General features: G+C 51.0%; 1 protein-coding gene across 5 annotated transcripts in view; it reads right to left on the bottom strand.

The window, feature by feature from the left end:
* Positions 1-987: 987 nt before the first annotated feature.
* The window catches only part of NDST1 (N-deacetylase and N-sulfotransferase 1), a 57,354-nt gene continuing 40,929 nt past the window's right edge, over positions 988-17,412 (bottom strand). For all 5 annotated transcript variants that reach the window (XM_039836558.1, XM_039836557.1, XM_039836559.1 and 2 more), the window contains 9 exons: positions 16,374-16,502; positions 15,425-15,607; positions 14,550-14,646; positions 13,227-13,350; positions 11,175-11,349; positions 9,112-9,282; positions 8,341-8,450; positions 6,550-6,652; positions 988-5,749 (listed from right to left, as the gene is read on the bottom strand). In XM_039836558.1, coding sequence (XP_039692492.1) covers positions 5,630-5,749; positions 6,550-6,652; positions 8,341-8,450; positions 9,112-9,282; positions 11,175-11,349; positions 13,227-13,350; positions 14,550-14,646; positions 15,425-15,607; positions 16,374-16,502 — 1,212 coding nt within the window. In that variant the 3' untranslated portion in view covers positions 988-5,629. The remainder of the gene's footprint in view (positions 5,750-6,549; positions 6,653-8,340; positions 8,451-9,111; positions 9,283-11,174; positions 11,350-13,226; positions 13,351-14,549; positions 14,647-15,424; positions 15,608-16,373; positions 16,503-17,412) is intronic.

The following is a 17,412-nucleotide window of genomic DNA, read 5'->3' as shown; positions in this document are numbered from 1 at the left end:
GTATCCTAACCCCTTACCTGGCAAGGAAACCCTTCTGTATCATGCCTTCTGTGTCTGTTCCCGTTCACGCAGGCTCCGGCCACGTTCTTGCTGGTGATGGCACATGACTCGAACTGACCTCCCAGATGACAAACCCCAAAGTGGTCTCTGTGGAGGCTGGCATTTTGGTGCTCCCAGCTGGGTCCCCGTTTCTGTGACTTTCTCTGGCTTACACTCAGGGGCCCTGGCTTAGTGTTCCAGACCTTTGCGTGCATCAGAGACTGTGTTAAAATGCACATGGCTGGGTCTTACTCCCTGAGGCTATGATTGAGTGGATTTGGGGGAGCCGGGGGATGTGCATTTTGTAAAGCTTTGCAGGGGGTTCCGAGGGAGTAGGTCTGGACATCGGCATTGCAACAGCTGGCGGGGCCCCTCCTCGGAAAATTTCAATCAGGCTACGAGGGCTAGAAATTCATTTGTTTTACCGAAGTTTTTGTTCCTTGGACAGAGAGACTCTGAATTAATTAGAGCCTGTAGAAACCATTGATCTGAGCCAGGGTTTCCCAAAGTGGGGTGCCTCAGTGTGCCAGAGAGGTTGTTAAAATGCAGGTGCTTGAACCCAACCCCACATCTTCCAGAGAGGAATCTCTGAAATGTGGCCCGGGAATCTGATATTTTAAGCAAATTCTCCAAGAATAGCCACTGAGTCTAATTCACCTCCATACCCCTGAAAAATGAGGGAAACAGCATCAAAAAGTAAAAGCGGCTTGTCTCCAGGCACGAGATATACATGCGGCAGAACTGGTTCTACACTCCGAGCCTCTTCTTCATGCAGTGCTCAGTCCCCAGCACTTCTCAGCGATCTAGCAGGTCTGGAGGTTCCTCGTCATCTGGGACACCCCACCTAGCTGTGGGGCGGCCAGAGTGGCTATGCATGCAAACGTCCACGTCTCCACCCTCCCCGGCAGGCCTCGCTACAAGGTCAGACAGACAGACATGACCAATGTGTACAAACAGAACCCCACTTTATTAGCAGTTAGTTCGAGATTGTACATTAATAGAGGAAGGTTCCCACTTTTAACACAACCCAAAACGGCTGGTTCGAGAGCCCTGATCAGGTGAGCTAGGTAGTGCCCCCTTTCCACACCTCTCCCCACCCCACAGGGAAGGAAACCTCTGCCTGCTCCCCCAATACACCCCCCACCCTCTCCAGTCAGCCCTCTCCTCTCCCCAGGAAAAGACATGAATTTCATGCACGAATTACAAAAGGAGCCCTCTTGCTGATAATAAAAGCTAGCACAGTCATAGAAAACCCTCTCCTCCCTCATTCTCCTCAAGGGCCACAGAGAGGAAGGAGAGGGAGGGATGAACTTATTAGGAGAAAACACAGCCAGAGTCTCCCCCAGGCCCTTGACATTGACCCCATACAAAACCCAGGCCAGTTCCTTATGGGAGCTATAAAAAAAAAACAAACCTCCAGCCATCAGAGCTGGCGAGAGCAAGCCCCAGGGGGCAGCCAACCCAGGGATGGCAAACCAGGAACGAAGGGGTGGGGGCATGCCTGGGCCCTCCATTCGCACTTCGACTAGAGCAGACCTACTTCTTTTTCTCTTTTACGTTTAAAAGCCTCTGCTGTAGCCCCACTTGCTCATTCTATAAATGGGGAAACTGAGGCCCTGGGAGGAAAACTGTCACGCAGCTAATAAATATACCCAGTTGAGACAAAATTTTCCATGTCCTGCCTCCAGCCCAGTGCTCTTCCTCTTATGCCACAACATGGGGGAGGCAGTTCCCAGGCCAGGCCCTTCCCTAGTGCATTCCAGCGGCCTAGCTCTGCTCCAGTGCACAGAACACAGGCCTCCAGGATGTGAAGGACCAGAGACCACGACACAGAGAAAGAAAGACAGAGGCAGAGAGGGAGATGCTGTTGGGTGCCCTGCGGTCCACCACCAGGATCAAGGGGGCGGCAGAGGCTTTTCTGAACCAGAGATGTCTCATTTCCAACAGGCCAACACCGCTTGGTCCGGCCTCCAAGTGTGCAGCCTCCTCTTTCTCGCCCTTCCTCCCAGGCCCATCTGAGGGCTGCCCCCCTCAGCCTGCTCCCGAGCTCCTGGAGCTCCAGCTATCCCTCTGCTGGTTTGGCACTTGGTACAGGTTACAGTTGAGGGGCACCTTAGGCTGGAGGGAAGTTGTCAGATCAGCACGAAAGGCAAAAATCCGTCCAGCCTAAGTTATTCTTGACAATACAGAGGCTAGAGGAACTTCTTCTATGACACTGGGAGGAAACAATCAGACAAACCCAGAATATGCAATGACTTCTTCAAGACAGCAGGCCTGCTGGTCCCAGAAGTAATGTCATTTCAAAAATCAGAGTGAGCAAAGGGAGGACTTTTCGGCATTTAGAGAGATTTAAAACAGTTACAAAATGCAATGTGTGTGCCTTGATTGAATCCAAATTCCAAAACCAGGTACAAGTTATTTGGGGGAGATCAAAATACAGATTGGAGAACAGATGTTAGAACATTACGGTTGTCTCAGGTGTGATACTGGGCCACTGCATAGGAGACCATCCTAACTCTTATTAGATGCAGGCTGCAGCATTTTGGGGTGAAATCTCATGATTTTTACTTTTAAGCTAGTTCAGAAAAAAATATCTATGTAGAGAGAGAAAAAAATGTGGGAAAATGTTAATTTTAAATCTAGATGGTGGGTAATGGCATTAATAATAAAACATTTGGTTAAACATATTTTTACTTGCTCTTTCCACTAACAAACCCACGGAATCAGCTCCACGTTGGGACTTGTGGGTCAGCCTGGCAGTTTTCTGTGGCTAGGGACAGACAGCTCCCTCAGCTAGGCCCCAGAGGCTCTGCCTGCTCCTACTTAAGGGCTCAGGAAAGGCCCATCTTTAAACTTCAGACTCATCTACCCAGCGCAAGGTACCTGCATTATGGGTGGCTCTAGAACCTCAAGTGACTTCAGCCGACCTCCTACCTGTGGAGCAAAGGCTCACGGAGGGGACACCAGGATGAATGGTGGAGTCATTTCAGCGGTCCCCAACCTTTTTGGCACTAGGGATCGGTATATGAGCATCTAATTTCCGATGAGCTAAGGTGGAGCTGAGGCAGTGATGCTAGTGCTGGGGAGCAGCTGCGAATGAAGCTTTGCTCGCTCTCCCACCGCTCACCTCTGGCTGTGCAGCCCAGTTCCTAACAGGCCATGGACCAGTACCGGTCCATGGCCCAGAGGCTGAGGACCCCTGATCTACATGATTTAAGCTATTTCTCACTCTTTCTTATTTGGGGGGTGGGGGGAAGTGCTAAGTATATTGGGGAACATTGAAGAAGCTGATGCTGCTGTACCCGCACTCTGCACCCCTTGTGGGGTCGACGACACCTAGGGCTCCCAGGCTCAAAGGCCCCAATGAGAAGCATGATGGGAACGCTTCCCTGGGTAGACAATGAAACCGTAGCTGGTCCTGCTGAGTAACCTTCTCGTTGAATAACCGTCTTATCCACCCCAGTGGAGAACTTAAGAAAAGAGAATTGGTTCAGAGCTGAGACAGACACAGGCCCCGCTGGCTGGGAAGATCCTTCCCAGGTAAGGAGAGCAAGACAGGCAATACAAATGCAGATCGGAACTGAAAAGGCTCGAAGGCACCCTGGCTGGGAAGGAGTGGTTTGTCCCCATGTCCCGGAGTGACCAAGAGTGTGACTGAGGGAGGGACAGGAACCTGGCACAGAATAGGGTCCCAAGGATGGGCTCAGAGGCAGTGTGGCATTGGAAAAAGAGCACTGGACTCAGGATCAGGAGCTGCAAGTTCATTCTCAGCCCCGCTCCCAACCAGCTCTGTGACATGGGCCAAGGAGGCCACCTCCCATTTCTGGACCTGTTTCCATACCCGTTGAAGGACCCTTCCAGCCCCAAGATGCTAGAGTCTTCTGAACGAGACAAGGCTCTCCAGAAAGGACTTCCTGGGTGTCAGTTCGAAGCTGAACTGGCAGTGGGAGGGGCTGGGGAGAGCACCCCAGCTTAGTCTCTTCACATTGTTAAAAGAAGGGGGGTAGGAGCAGACCCCAACCAGAAAATAGCCCAAAGGCCCCACTGTCTTCGGGGGGCCAAAGACAGTTCTGTGGGTCCCCAAGGATCTCCCAGCTCCCAGGGCAGCTCCCCACCTAGCACCATATGAGGAGAGGGGAATAGGCCAGACTTTGGCCCAGGCCTCCCACCCCAGCCCGGCTGTTTCCTTTGGCCAAAATTCCCCCAGGGTCACCGCGCTTCATGAAGCCAGATTTCCTGGAAAGAGTAGGTCTTCCCTGTACATCTCACAACCACTGATCAGCCCCAGGACAGCCATGGCACTTGGGAGAGGGAACAGAGACCTCTCTCAGGGCACCTCAACACTGTCTCCTCGAGGCCCCGAACACACAAAGACATGCCCGCCCCTTCCCTTCCATCTCATTTTCGTGCACCGAGATAGGACACCCTTTGGGACTGGGGCTTGCCACCATTTTGTATGACTGAATTAAAAACAAACCCAACCAAAAAAAATATAATATATACATACAAATTATATATATATATATATATATATGTATATATATATATAACACAGTGCAACCCCAGGACCCAGGGTATAAACTCTGGCACCAAGAAAAAAACCAAAATATTAAAATACTTTAGCTTTTTAGTATTGGGGAGGTTAACGGGGTCTCTAGGAGCCCTCGGCCACAGGTTGCTGGGGCAAAGCCGTAGATGGCAGTGTCGCCAGCTCTGCTCAGTGTCTGCCAGGGGCCAAGGCTGGGTGGGCATGGGGACAACGTATATACACTGGAACATGTATACTGGCAGACTTCTGAACCGCCTCAGTCTTTACCACAGGAAATACCACACATGTCATATCCCGGGGTGAAAACACGGGGTGAGATTGAGGCCCGGGTCTCTCGGTCCAAATGGCATGGCAGTGCCCCAGGGCCCTGGAGGAGGCCTTGAGGACTGGGCGGACACCGTAGGAACCAGCGATTCTTTCCCCAGAAAGGGAAGGTGAGATGTGAAGGTGTTAACTAGAATGCATGTGGAAGCTCAGAGTCCTCTCGAGGAGCGACCCTCATATCCAGCCTAGTGACCAACTCTGGGTACCCAGCTGACCCCTCTGAAGGGCCTGGCTCAAAACAGTCAGGGCAATGTCCAGTCTCTCCCCCTGGTTTGGCAAAAGGCCCAGCTGGGCTCCTCGCTTGCTGTCTGGAGCACAGGGAGAATACGGCAGCTAATACTGAGGAGATACCCTGCTGGGGCAGGGAATGCTGGGATGAAGGAGAGGGCGTGGTTGGTAGAACACAGTGAGGGACAGAAAGAGTCTCATGGACTCCCTCCTACCAAGAAGTGGCCTCCCCATGAAAGGCTGTGAATGGAATGGACCTCTGGTGGCTACGGAGGTCCTAGAGGCCACAGACCCAGCATTGGATGCTCTGAGGCGCTTGTGGACCTGCCTGGGCTCTTCTCCTGGCCCTGCCCGGGCCTCGGCAGAGTATTGCTCATAAGTGCTTGGCCAGCCCGGGCCCAGCTTCCCATTCTGCAGGTCAGTCTGGCTCAGCGTGTGGCGGGGCATCCCCGCTGTCACGAACATTCAGTCTGGCTGTGGTGGCCACGGCTACCTGGTGTTCTGGAGGTCCTCCCGCAGCCAGGTGGGCAGTGTCTGGCCCATCTTGTACAGCAGCTTGGAAAGCTCGATGTTGTGGTCCCGGTAATAGTCCTTCAGGAAGGCACGGGACTGTAACGGGAAGGAAAGCTCAGACCTCGGTGATGTGCTGACTCAAGAGTGACCCCTCCTCTTTAAAACCACCATTCTGTTGGCGCCATCCCATATTCCCATACGCCTATTATCTATGCACAGTCTTCTTCATAATGGTAGCCTCCAAAAGAAAACTTCTTTATAGCAGGAGTACCCAAATATAGCACACAAGGTCAAAATTCTCGTGATAGAGAGAAAAGAGAGAGAATTAATCAAAACCAGAGGTGAATGGGAAAAGGCAAAATGACAAGAGTCACAGTGGGCAGCCTTTGCTCTATACCCTTTGTCCATTCTGTCCTACAAGAACACCTCACCCTTCCATGGCATAGGTCTAAATGTACCGCCCCTTCCAGACCCAACTCCAGAGGCCTCTCCCCTCCTTTGAGAAATCTCTTTCCTCCCAGCTTCAAGTGGCATCTCCTTATTCTGAATTCCCATGGCACTTGTGTGCACCTCTCCTACTTTACAGAGCACTTCCTGCCTTGTATTCTACTGACTGGTGTGCATGACTTGTTTCCCTCCTAGACTAGGAGGTCTTTGAAGGCAAAGAACATGTCTGACCCATCCTCAAAGCCCCACAGCATTCAGCCCTCAGCAGAAGGTAGTAAATATTCTTTGACTAAGTCAATTCTGACCCACCATATCCCAGCCCGCATTTCCTCCTCTTCAAAACACCATCCAAAAAGTAACAAAGTCATTGACATGCTGAGTATAAGGTAAAGGGGAGAGAAAGCTCCCTCCTGTATCCAGCTGCCGCAGGCAGTGTCCCCACCACTTACATCCAAGTCCATCTCTGGGTATTTCCGGCCTTTGCTTTTGCCCAGACACTTGGTTTTTCCTCCTTCGAGCAGTTGGCACCAAAATCCTTTCTTTGGATCAAACCTGTGGAGGTGGGGAAAGCCTGTGGATGGGAGCGGGCCCAGCCTACCTCCATCCCACTGTAAGGCAATGTTCATAGACCCCAGGAATAGTAGAGCCTAGAAAACTATAGAATCCACTCCCCTGTGCACACTCAAACTCACAGATTGTGTGGGGCTGATATTTGCATCTCTCGGCCCACGTTTTGTCCCTGGGCTCCACTAAACCCGCCCGCCCCTTCTTTGCAGCAGAGGGCAGCTCACATGCTCTGAGCCTCCTCTTCTCCTGGCTGGCAGCCCAAGTTTCTGCAGCAACCCTAAAGCAACCCTCACGGTTTCAGGAAACCTCTTCCGAGCATTCTTCAGCTCCAGGGTGAGCAATATTTTTTTTACCCAAGAACCCAATAGGGGGCAATAGTTTAGTAAAGTTCTTTTGTTTTTTAATAAATTGTATTTTTATCAAGAAATGCAATGTCTGTAGTTGCCCTTAAGCATGTCCATCATTGGAAAGTTTTGGTTTTTGGAGTAAATTTCAGAAATGACAGAGCAAGACTGATTTCGTGAGCCTTCAAGGGCATTTTCGGGCAATGAGATCTGAGGGTGTCACAGGCAGAGAAGGGATACTGGCATCAGAATTCAGCCCCAGATCAGGAACCATTAGGAGATTCTTGGCCATGAGGACAGCAAAAACACGAAATTCACATTCGGCAGGTGAGGGAAATAGGGGTTTCTGACTGGGCCACTGGGAAGGCATAGATGACGATGATGATTCCAGCAGCTACCTTTATTAAGCATCAGTACATGCCAGGCATTGAGCTAAAAGCCCCACATGTACGCTTTCATTCAACACCGTAACTCTTGGGAGACGGGAATTATTACCTTTATCCCCAACTTACAGATGAGGAAGACGAGACTTGAAGGAGCTAAGATATTTGTCTAAGTTAATACAGCTAAAGAAGTCATGGCTCTGGGCTCCTAACCCAGGCATTTCTGATGCCACAGCCCACACCCGGCTACTCCTTTCTGTCTCAAAGTGAAGGACTGACTTCTCTTTCCCACCTTCGACTTCCAAGATAGTGAAAAGGGAACATTCTTGCTGCAAGACTTTCCCAAGAAGGTAACCGAGGAAGGTGGCTTTATTCTTCCTTCTCTTGAGACCCCCTCATCCAGCTGAGTGTGTCACCTGTCTGTGACACAGCACTGGGAGATAGCCTTTACCCAGCCCTGAGCCCCTGCAACACAGGCTGGAACCTACTCTTCTGGGACGGCATTCTCAGTGCACTAGCCCTGGGTCCCAAGGGAGTGGGATCATTAGCCATCAACAATATTTGTAGTTTCCTTTTTCTGAGATTATATTTGAGTTATAATCTAATGCTAAGAAATCCTTGTGTAAGTTGGGGCTGCTCATTATTGGCCTAAAACACTCTGAAAGTGTTCAGCTCAGAATGGAAAGAACATTCCAGGAGTGGAACTGACCAGAGTAGAACAGATTCGTCACCTCCCTTTTTCTTGAGTTGATACCTTTACAAATATGACTCAAGTCATATTAATATTATCTTTTCTGCTAAACTGCCATCAGGGACATGCATACTTTATCACACCAGCTGGCGCTAATAAACCTGTGTCTCTCCCATAACCATTCAAGCTTTTGGCTTTCTGGCCCAGGTGCCTGCTCAGGAAACCCCTCTGGTGAAAGGCCAAGGCAACACTCACGCCAGAGTTTTGTGGTAGTCAATGGTGTTGGTCACCCCAAGGAACTTTTGCACTGTGTCCATCACTTTGGCAGGTTCTGTTCGTAGCAGTTTGCCGTCCAAGACCAGAATCTATAAAAAAAGAAAAGGGAGAAGGGTGATCTGAACCTATTTTCACTCCAGTGGCCCCCAAGTTCTGGGTCAGGAGCCATGGTTACAAACTGGAATCTGCTTCCTCCTCCTCCACATTTGAATGGCAGGTGTCCCCAAACCTCAGTCCTCTGCAGTCTAACACCCTGCTCTCTGCCAGCTTCCTCTGACTGACGTCATCCTTTTCCAGAGTTTAAGCTATCATCAAACCCTGCCTACTTCTCCTATCTCTACAATATCCCTCTCTGGCCTCTCCCCAGGCTTCCGGCTCACATGTCACTCCACCGCCTAAATCCTCCAAGTCTTCCTAAAACTCCTTGTGTGATCTGGCCCCGCCTACCTCTCCAATCAGGCTCTCGCTCCACCACTACCGACAATCTCCCCTCCCAGAGACCGACTCCAGAGTTTTCTGGGTCCCCTTAGGGATACAGGGCCTGTTGTGATGGGATAAGGGCTTGGGGAATTCTCATCCATCAGCACTGGGATAAACAAGATCGAAACCTTTGAAGAACCCAAAGGTCTAACTGGCCATTGATGGTATTCCCAGCCCTATGACTGGTGAAAGAGATTTTGAGACTCTGCTAACTACAGCAAGCCAGTAGTACTGTGATTGCCCTCCCAAGGGTCAAGGACAAGCAGCTACCTGGTTGGCGTGAAAGGCGCTGAGCCAGCGCTCTATGTGGGTGGCGTACCAGCCTGGGACCAGGCAGCGGTTCTGGAGGGCACGCAGCTTCAAGGAGGCATCGGACCCAGCTGTGATCACCTCGTGGAAAGTGTACTTCAAGGCCACTGGGTCGTCGTGGGCTCGCTGGTGCTGTGGGCAAGGGGAGAGGGTTAGCATGTCGCTCAGCGGTGGGACAGCAGCCATGAGGTGGCCAGAAGACCCTGGGCTGGAATCGGGAATCCTGGGTCCAAACTCCTGGCTCTGTCTCACATCATCGTCCAATCTCAGGGAAGTTACTGACCCCTCTGAGCCCAGTGTCCTCATCTTTGCAAGATGTGGGTTGGACTAGATCAGAGTTTCCAAATGTTGGTCACCTGTACACCCTTTCTGTGATTTCTGCAATACCCGCAAACCTCCGGCATGAGTCAGTGTCGGCACACTGTTCTTTATGTTGACCCATCTTTCTTATTCGCAGAAATTTATTGCAAAATAAAACTACCATCTTCATAAATGGAAAACCAGAACAGCTGTCACATATAGAAGGTAGCTGTTCATAAATATAATCAAAATAAAGCAATATTCTCACACGCCAGCCAGATACAAACGTCTCCTACAGGCCCTGAACCCAAAACTTGTCCCCTCTCTGTTAAAAAGAGCTTAGCGGTGTTAGAAAGGACTTAAATGCCATTTGCGCCAAATTAAGAATTTCTCCTTGATAGAAATCAGGAGGTATAGACTGAACATTTGTCCCCTCCTCCGAATTCACATGTTGAAGCCCTAACCCTCGAAATGATATTCGAGATGGGGTCTTTGCAAGGTAATGGGGTCATGAGGGTGGGCCCTTGTGATGGGATCAGCATCTTTGTGAGAAGAGACACCAGAGAGCACACTCCCTCTCTCCCTCTCTGCGGTGTGACGACACAGTGAGAAGGCTGGAAGAGCGCTCTCACCAGGGACCACATGGGTCGTACCTTGACCCTGAACTTCTACCATCCAGAGCTGTGAGAAACGTCTGTTGTTTAAGTCACCCAGTCTATGATATTTGTTATGGCAGCCTGAGCAGACTAAGACAGGATTGGGAAAGAATTGGAAAGGAGAAAACACCAGTTTGAAACACCTAAAACAATGCCACAGGCTGTGGACATCTGCAGAATTCCCACGGTCCGGAGATCAGGAACCTGCCGACCAGGGGTAAGGCTCATCAGCTCCCACACTCCCACTAAGGCTCACCTACGGCTCAGGGAGGGGAAAGGTTTGGGGACTAGAGAGCAAAGAGGGTCTGTACCCTGTCCCATGCCAGCACTGTGGACACAATGAGGCCCCGAGAGGCACCTGGGTGAATAGGCTCAGAGAGGGGCAGGGAGCAGCCAAAAGTGGCCTGGGGAGGCCTTCTTGGACAGGCTTGTAGACACCCTCGCATGTGGCAGGCAAAGGAGGGAATCCCCAAAGAGGCCTGAGCATAAGCTTTCCTGTAAGCCCAGAGGAATGGTGCTCAGAAGAAATTAAGTCAGGTCATCAAAATTAAAGAGAGCTCTGGTTCTTACATAATCAAGTAAGGACTCGGAGTCGTACTCTCTCTGGCATGGATGCAGTCCAGGTAGCTTCCTTATCTGATCAGGCATTTGCATCCTCCACTAAGAATGGCGGGTCCTGTGTCTTGCCCTTCTCTGAATGCCTACTGCCTGCCACCCCACCCAGTGCCACAGTCAGTATCAGGCCAGATCACTGTTCACCAAGTCTAGGCTTTGTCAAAGTGAAACTAGCCTCCACCACTTATTGGTGTCAGAAAGAGGCTGGACCCCAGACAAAGCTAGGAGGGTGGGCAAGTAGCTGTTGGCTGGGATTAACCATGGATTTCTGCCTGTCTCCTCCATCGGGCTAAAAGGGCTGTGGAGCTGAATCTCTATTCTTACCCACCACCACATCCCGGGGGCTGGCACATAATAGGTGGTTAGCAGATATTTTTTAAATGAACGAGTGAGTAGCTGAATGGCAAACAGAGCCCCATACCCCCACCCAGGGCCCTGCCCGGCCCAGCTCACCTGGTACCAGGAATAGGCCCGGTCTGCAGGGTTGATGAGGATGGTCAGGACCTTGGCCTTGGGCAACAGGGAGGCTGCCCGCCGGGGCGCCACTTCTGAGTCAAAGTAGTTGGCGCTTTTCTCAAAGTAGAAGTCGGAGGTGGTGTTGGAGGGGATGGGGAAGAACTCCATGTACCTGCAGGAAGCCCAGAGAGGGGGCTCACAGGCAAGACTCATGAGGAGGGGCTGGACGGATGCAGCACAAGAGGGCAAGGATTGCTGGGGGTAGAACTTCCAAGAGCAAGCAAGGTAGATTGTTTGTTCCCAGCCAAACAAGGACTCGTTTCTGGCAGCGATTCTAGAAAAATGGCCTCTCGGCAGTCTCCCTTTTTGGAATTCATCCCTTTTCAGGGAGAACACATGGGGTCAGGAGGAGCTGAAGACTTATGAGTTGCAGGACATGGGAAGGGGGTTCTGTCTTTCCATCCTAAAAGGATGTTCCAGGAGTGAAACCGACCGGGCCCTAACTCTCACTGCCTCCAGGGGGCGATCTGGGACTCCGAGCGGCCTGACAGCTTTCCGGCGGGACCTCCCATATCTGACTGCCAGTGACCAGCCACCCACCCCAGTCCTTTGGGACCACCTCTAGGTTGAAGACTCCTCAGAAAACACTCCAGACACCCCCAGAGGCACCTACTTATACAAAATAGAGGTATAACTTCGGGGGTCCGTGAGAACAAAAGCCCATGTGGCCCACCCTAGTTAAAGCTTAGAATCCTGACTCTATCCTGTGAGACAGGGGTTCTCCAGGGTGGCCCCAGGGATCCCTTTATCAGTGCTACGTGGGGGCTTGTGAGATTCCTGCAGCCACCCTACACCCACCTACAAAATCAAAATCTTGGGGATGGGGCTGAGGAATTGCTCTCTCTCTCTCTCTTTCTCCCTCTCATCTTTCTGAATTTTCTTTATAAAATGCATCTGTCTGTACATAATCCATTGTAATACCTAAATCAAGAAAGCTCTGAAAACAGAAGCTTTTTCCTTAAGTTTGTTGCAAAGTCACTTGGCAACAAAACCTGACTTATTAATCTTACTTAGCGTAAATATGCACATACTTTGCTGCAGACATATTGATGTATTTGCTAATGGGGTGCTGCCCCAGACCCTGCTGAAGGGTGTTGCTAAATATGTGATGTCACAGCACATTATCTCTCTGCGATCTGAAAAATGCTGACTTCCCATAATACGTCTGCTACAATGGGTTTTAAATAAGAGGTTATGAACATATTAGAGCTACAGACAGAAAGACAGGGAGGGAGGAAGGTGAGTAGTTGGACATCAGACAGAGAGCAATAGACAGACGAAAGAGAGAGGAAAAAAAATACACACAGAAAAATGCCAAAAAACAGAAGTATCTCCGTAATTTCTCCACCCAGGTAAACCACTGACATAAGGATAATAAACAAGAGTAATACATATATAAGGTTAGAAAAGACATATAGTAGAGAAAGATGCAAATTGAAAAATCTGAGCGTAAAACCATCCCCACTTGGCCCCCACACCCTGAGGTAACCTCTGGTGACAGGTTCTGGTGGGAGCTACATTGTCAACCGCCTCTCCAGATGACTCCCTGAAGGCCAGCAAGCCACCTCTGAAGGGCCCACGAGGATGCCTCCTGTCCCATGGTCAGCCAAACACAGTGAGAAGGGCCAGCTCTTGGGTCAGAACACTTGGATTTTAGCCCCTGCTCTGTCCCCAGCTCTTGGGACCTCAGGTGAGTCCCTGCCCTCCTCTGGGACTCAGAATGTTTCTGTGCAAGCGAGGGAGAGGCTGGACTCTGACTTCCAGCAGCCTCTGACCCCAGGCAATAATACAAGGGTTCAAAGTGTCCCATCTGTGACAAGGCTCCAGAACCATGACACCAGGGTCATCGCGCTTTGTCCCTGTTTACAGGAACTTTAGCTGAGTGTGAACAAGCACCAGCTGCTTCCTGCTGTGGCCGCAGCTGGCCTCCTTTTGGGCAGGCTCCACGATGGGCTTCCTGTCCCGCTGTGGACAGAAAGGCTCACTCACCAGTCGATGCCTTTGTGATAGTTGTGGCCGTTAAAAAACTGGATCTCCTCAAAGGTCTCTGAGCTGGGGTAGTTGCTGCTGAGGTCCGGGTGCATGCCCAGGAACAGGTAGAGGGCCGTGGTGCCTGCGGTGACAGAAAGCGGCTCAGACCAGGGCCCAGCCCCCAACACCAAGATGGAGTCTGAAATCCTGGGTGCTAGTCCTAGGTCTCCATTTCTCACTGCGAGATCCTGGAGAAGTCCTTTCCCTTCTCTGGGGCTTAGTTTCCACATCTACACCATAAAGGAACTATAGTAAACTCAGGGTGGCAAACACATGGCATGGACGTGAGCACCCCAACTCCTGTACCCACTGCAGACATCACTCATCCATTGTAGCATTCTTCAACACTAAACAAGGACTTGGCCTCAGAATCCTTCTCACCGCTGTACTCCAGCTGCCACATCCATCTGATTACTGTCTCCTTAGAACTCTAGAACTAGATAAGTTTCTGCGGCACCCTTCCAGCTCTGGGCCTCTGTCCGCTCTGACACTTGGGAGGAGCTCAGAGAAAAGGGAGCTCCAGACCCTCGTCTGTTGATGTGAAATTCTTGAAAGCCTGAGAAATCCGCCTCTTTTGAGTGCTCATCCCTCTCCTAGTTGACAGCACAGGACCTACGCCCTCCTCTTTCAGAGAGTTCATGCCTTCCTTGCGTGTGAGTCTGCAGTTAATACGCTACAATGAGAGGTCTGGCGGAGAAGGAGACTACAGAGTTTGGTGATTCAGAATGTAAGTTTTGCGGTCACAGTGACCAGGGTTCGGGACCTGGATCTGCCATTTCCTAACTAAATATGTTAAAGAAAGTCATTTACCTTCTCTAAGCCTCATTTTTTCCCCCTGTAAAATGGGAGTACTCATTCACGCCTTACAGAGTGTGCACGGCAAATACTTAGCAACTGTGTCGCCACTTCCTTCTGCAGCTCTGGCGGACATGACTAACTGGTCGCAGTTCTCTTTGCACTGAATCGTTTTGCCTGGCACTGTTCAGACTTGCAGAGCGGCTGACCTGGACTTCACTCCCTAAACTCAGAGACCCCTAGGAGGGCACAGGGAGAGCTCCCTACGGCTCTGGTTCAGGACAGATCAAAAAATTCCATGCCCACCCTCCACTTAGTTCCCACCTCCGCACTGAGAGGCAATTCATGTCCGCCCCGAATTTACTCCTACTTCCTGGAAAGAGGAGCAGATTATTAGGGAGTGGGACCAGGGCAAAGCGGTCCCCAGAATTCTGTGGCTGAGATAGTAGGTGGTAGGGGAGGCTGGTCAGGAGTGGAGAGACCTGCCTGTTTTCTGGGGGCCAATGATGAGGAGCTTCGGGAAGCGGTCACACGTCTTCTCCTTGGACCAGATGTCTTTGTGGCGTTTGTCCTCGCAGGGGTCCTAAAACAAAATTGGAAAGGATGTTAGGGGGGCTGGAGAACCCAGTGGATGGACTCCCATTGCACATGGAAACGTGGCTCTTACCGCCCTGGTTGGAAGGCTTTACTACATGTGCCCTTGTCACATCCCCACCTCGGGCCACTGGGCTGCTTGGGTACTATCTGGTCTCTGTCACAGCTACTCAACTCTGCTGTTGTAGCTTGAAAGCAGGCACAGGCTGTACATACAAGATTGAGCATGGCTGGGTTTCAATAAAACTTTATTTATAAAAACAGACTATAGGCTACGAGCCATGGTTTGTTGACCTCTGGTTTGAACTATGAGACTTGCCATCAATTCCACCTTCTGCTTCCAGTTTCTGACAGCTCCGGCGGTAAACTTTCCTAAGAAATGTCCCCCAAAACCCTGCCATCAGCCTCCTTTCCCATGGTTCAAGGCCCACTGGCATGAGAAGGGCATAAAGACTAAGAGTCACCAGGCCAGCTGCTTTCTACACTTCATCTACACCTTGTTCACTTAAGGTTTGTACTGAGGTTTTTTTCAGAGGCTGTGTATGAGAGTGAATGCCCATAGGTCAGTGTGGGAGGTGTGTACACATGTGCACACAAGAACAAGTGTGCCCACACGGGTGAGCAAGTGTGCACCTGAGTTTCCACTTGAGAGAGACTCTGAGGCTGTGAGTGCTGAGCCCTGGAGCCCATGGTTGGAGCATGTGCCTGTGAGTCAGAGGCATTCCATCCCTGCAGCAAGGCCCCTAGGCCCCTACCTCCTCACCCACCTGCCAGAGTGGATCTTTCTCCTCAGAGAAAATCTGGAAGTACTTCTGGGCCAGCTGCACAGGAGGCAGTGTCTGCAGCCGGAGGCTGGTCCAGGAATGCAGGAAGCGCACCAGGTGCTTGAAGGTGTACAGGCCTAGGCGGTCATTCCCGTAGTTGGACAGGTGTGTCATGAAGATACTGATCTGCTCCAGGGGAGGGAGGCGGGAGGCAGGGGCTGGTTAGCCTCCGAGCCACCTTCACCCCACTTCTGACCCTTGGGTCTTGCTTCAGCTTGCCGGGCCACTCAGTGACCAGTCCCAGGTTCACCAGGGCCACCGAAAAACTCGCTGTGACCTTGGGCTGGGCACAGCCAGGTGGGTGCAGGTCTGACTGACCACCAACTATAACAGCTTTGAAGTGGGAAGCAGACCTACTGCAGTTATTTGGGTGCTCTGTTGTATGTTTTTGCGGGGGAGGTGGGTGCATGGAAGGTAAGGAGTATTCGGTTATCCCATAGAGCTAAATAACACCACAACCTGCTATCTGTTTTATATCATCAAGATATGATTAAAACAGGAATGTCTCCATTTTACAGATAAGGAAAGTTGCAGAAAGCTCAGATGAATAGTTTAAATATACATAGTTAAGTATGTTAATAGTTTACTATGTCTATTAATATATATTCATACACACACAAAGACTGGAAAGAGAACATGGACAAAAAAATGCTAACACTATTGTATTGAAGTTCGAGATAATGGAAAGGAAAAAAAGACAGCTCAGTCACTCCACCCAGGGTCATGCAGCAGAGCAGGAACAGAGCCAGGGCTGGAGCGTAGGTCTCCCGATTCCCGGCCCTCATACATGCTCTTACCCATTCGCTCCCAGGCCCAGGGAGGCCTGCCTCGCGACACGCAGGCCGTCTGGCTGCCCCTCCTCCCCCCCAGGTGAGGGCTGTGGAGCACTCACAGGATTGAGGAGTACGGTGAGGAAGAGCTCGCCCCCATTGATGATCTTGTCCAGCTCGCTGGAGCCACCAGGGTACTCGTTATAGAAGATGGTGTGCGTGAAGAGGCCGCAGGTCTGCCGCGGGAGGACCTGGGGGTGGGGGAGAGAGGAACCATGGCGTCTCCAGGCATGGCTGGTGCTGAAAAGACCCTCACAATGGCCTGCTGTCTTATCGGGAAGGCAGCCTCCTGTGTGACCCCATGGGTGTCTTCTCCCTCAAAGACTTTCTACAGCCTGAGACGTTCCCCCAGGCAGGCCCACCGGCCCTGGCTATTTTACAAAACTTCACTGCTATTCTCTGTACGAGGTGAGCAGACCCAAAAGTAGCAGAGGTGGGCGAGTGAGAATGTTTCTGGAGACTCGGGCTCTGTGCCCAGCCAGGGTCCTGACCGTCTCTAGAGCAGCTCCCTCAGCCACACTCTGCAACTCCTCTTGCAGCATGAGACCCTGCCTGGTGGCACTCTTGGTCACGCACTGGTTTAACTGCTAATTATCTGTCTCCCCCGAGGGGGCTTCCAGAAAGCAGAGAACTTGCCTGCCTTGTCACCACCTCATCCTGGAGTTAATACGAGTGCCTGGTACTGAGAAATTTGGTGAGTGGGTGGGTGGGTGGGTGGGGTGGATGGATGGATGGATGGATTGATAAATGGATGGATATATACATGCATGGATGGATGCATGAACCTGGCCTTCCAACAGCTGCCCCATCTGGGTTGACAACTCATCCTTCCAGTGGCTAAAGCCAGAAAACCCTGGCATCGTCTCCGACTCATCTCTCTCTCTCCCACACCCTATATCCAACTTATCAGCAGATCCTGCTGGCTCTAACATCTAAATAATTCCAGAATCTGGTTACATCCCAACACTGCACCCTGGTCCAAGTCACTACCATCTCTTGTCTGGAATACTGCAGTTGGTTCCTAATTGGTCTCTTGCTTCTCACTTTGTCTCCAACAGTCTCTGCTCCGTACCGCAGCCAGAAAGATGAAAATCCTTTTAA

The sequence above is a fragment of the Pteropus medius genome, unplaced genomic scaffold (assembly GCF_902729225.1).
Source record: "Pteropus medius unplaced genomic scaffold, Ma_sr-lr_union100, whole genome shotgun sequence".
NCBI lineage: Eukaryota > Metazoa > Chordata > Mammalia > Chiroptera > Pteropodidae > Pteropus > Pteropus medius.
This window is presented reverse-complemented; position numbering and strand designations above follow the sequence as displayed.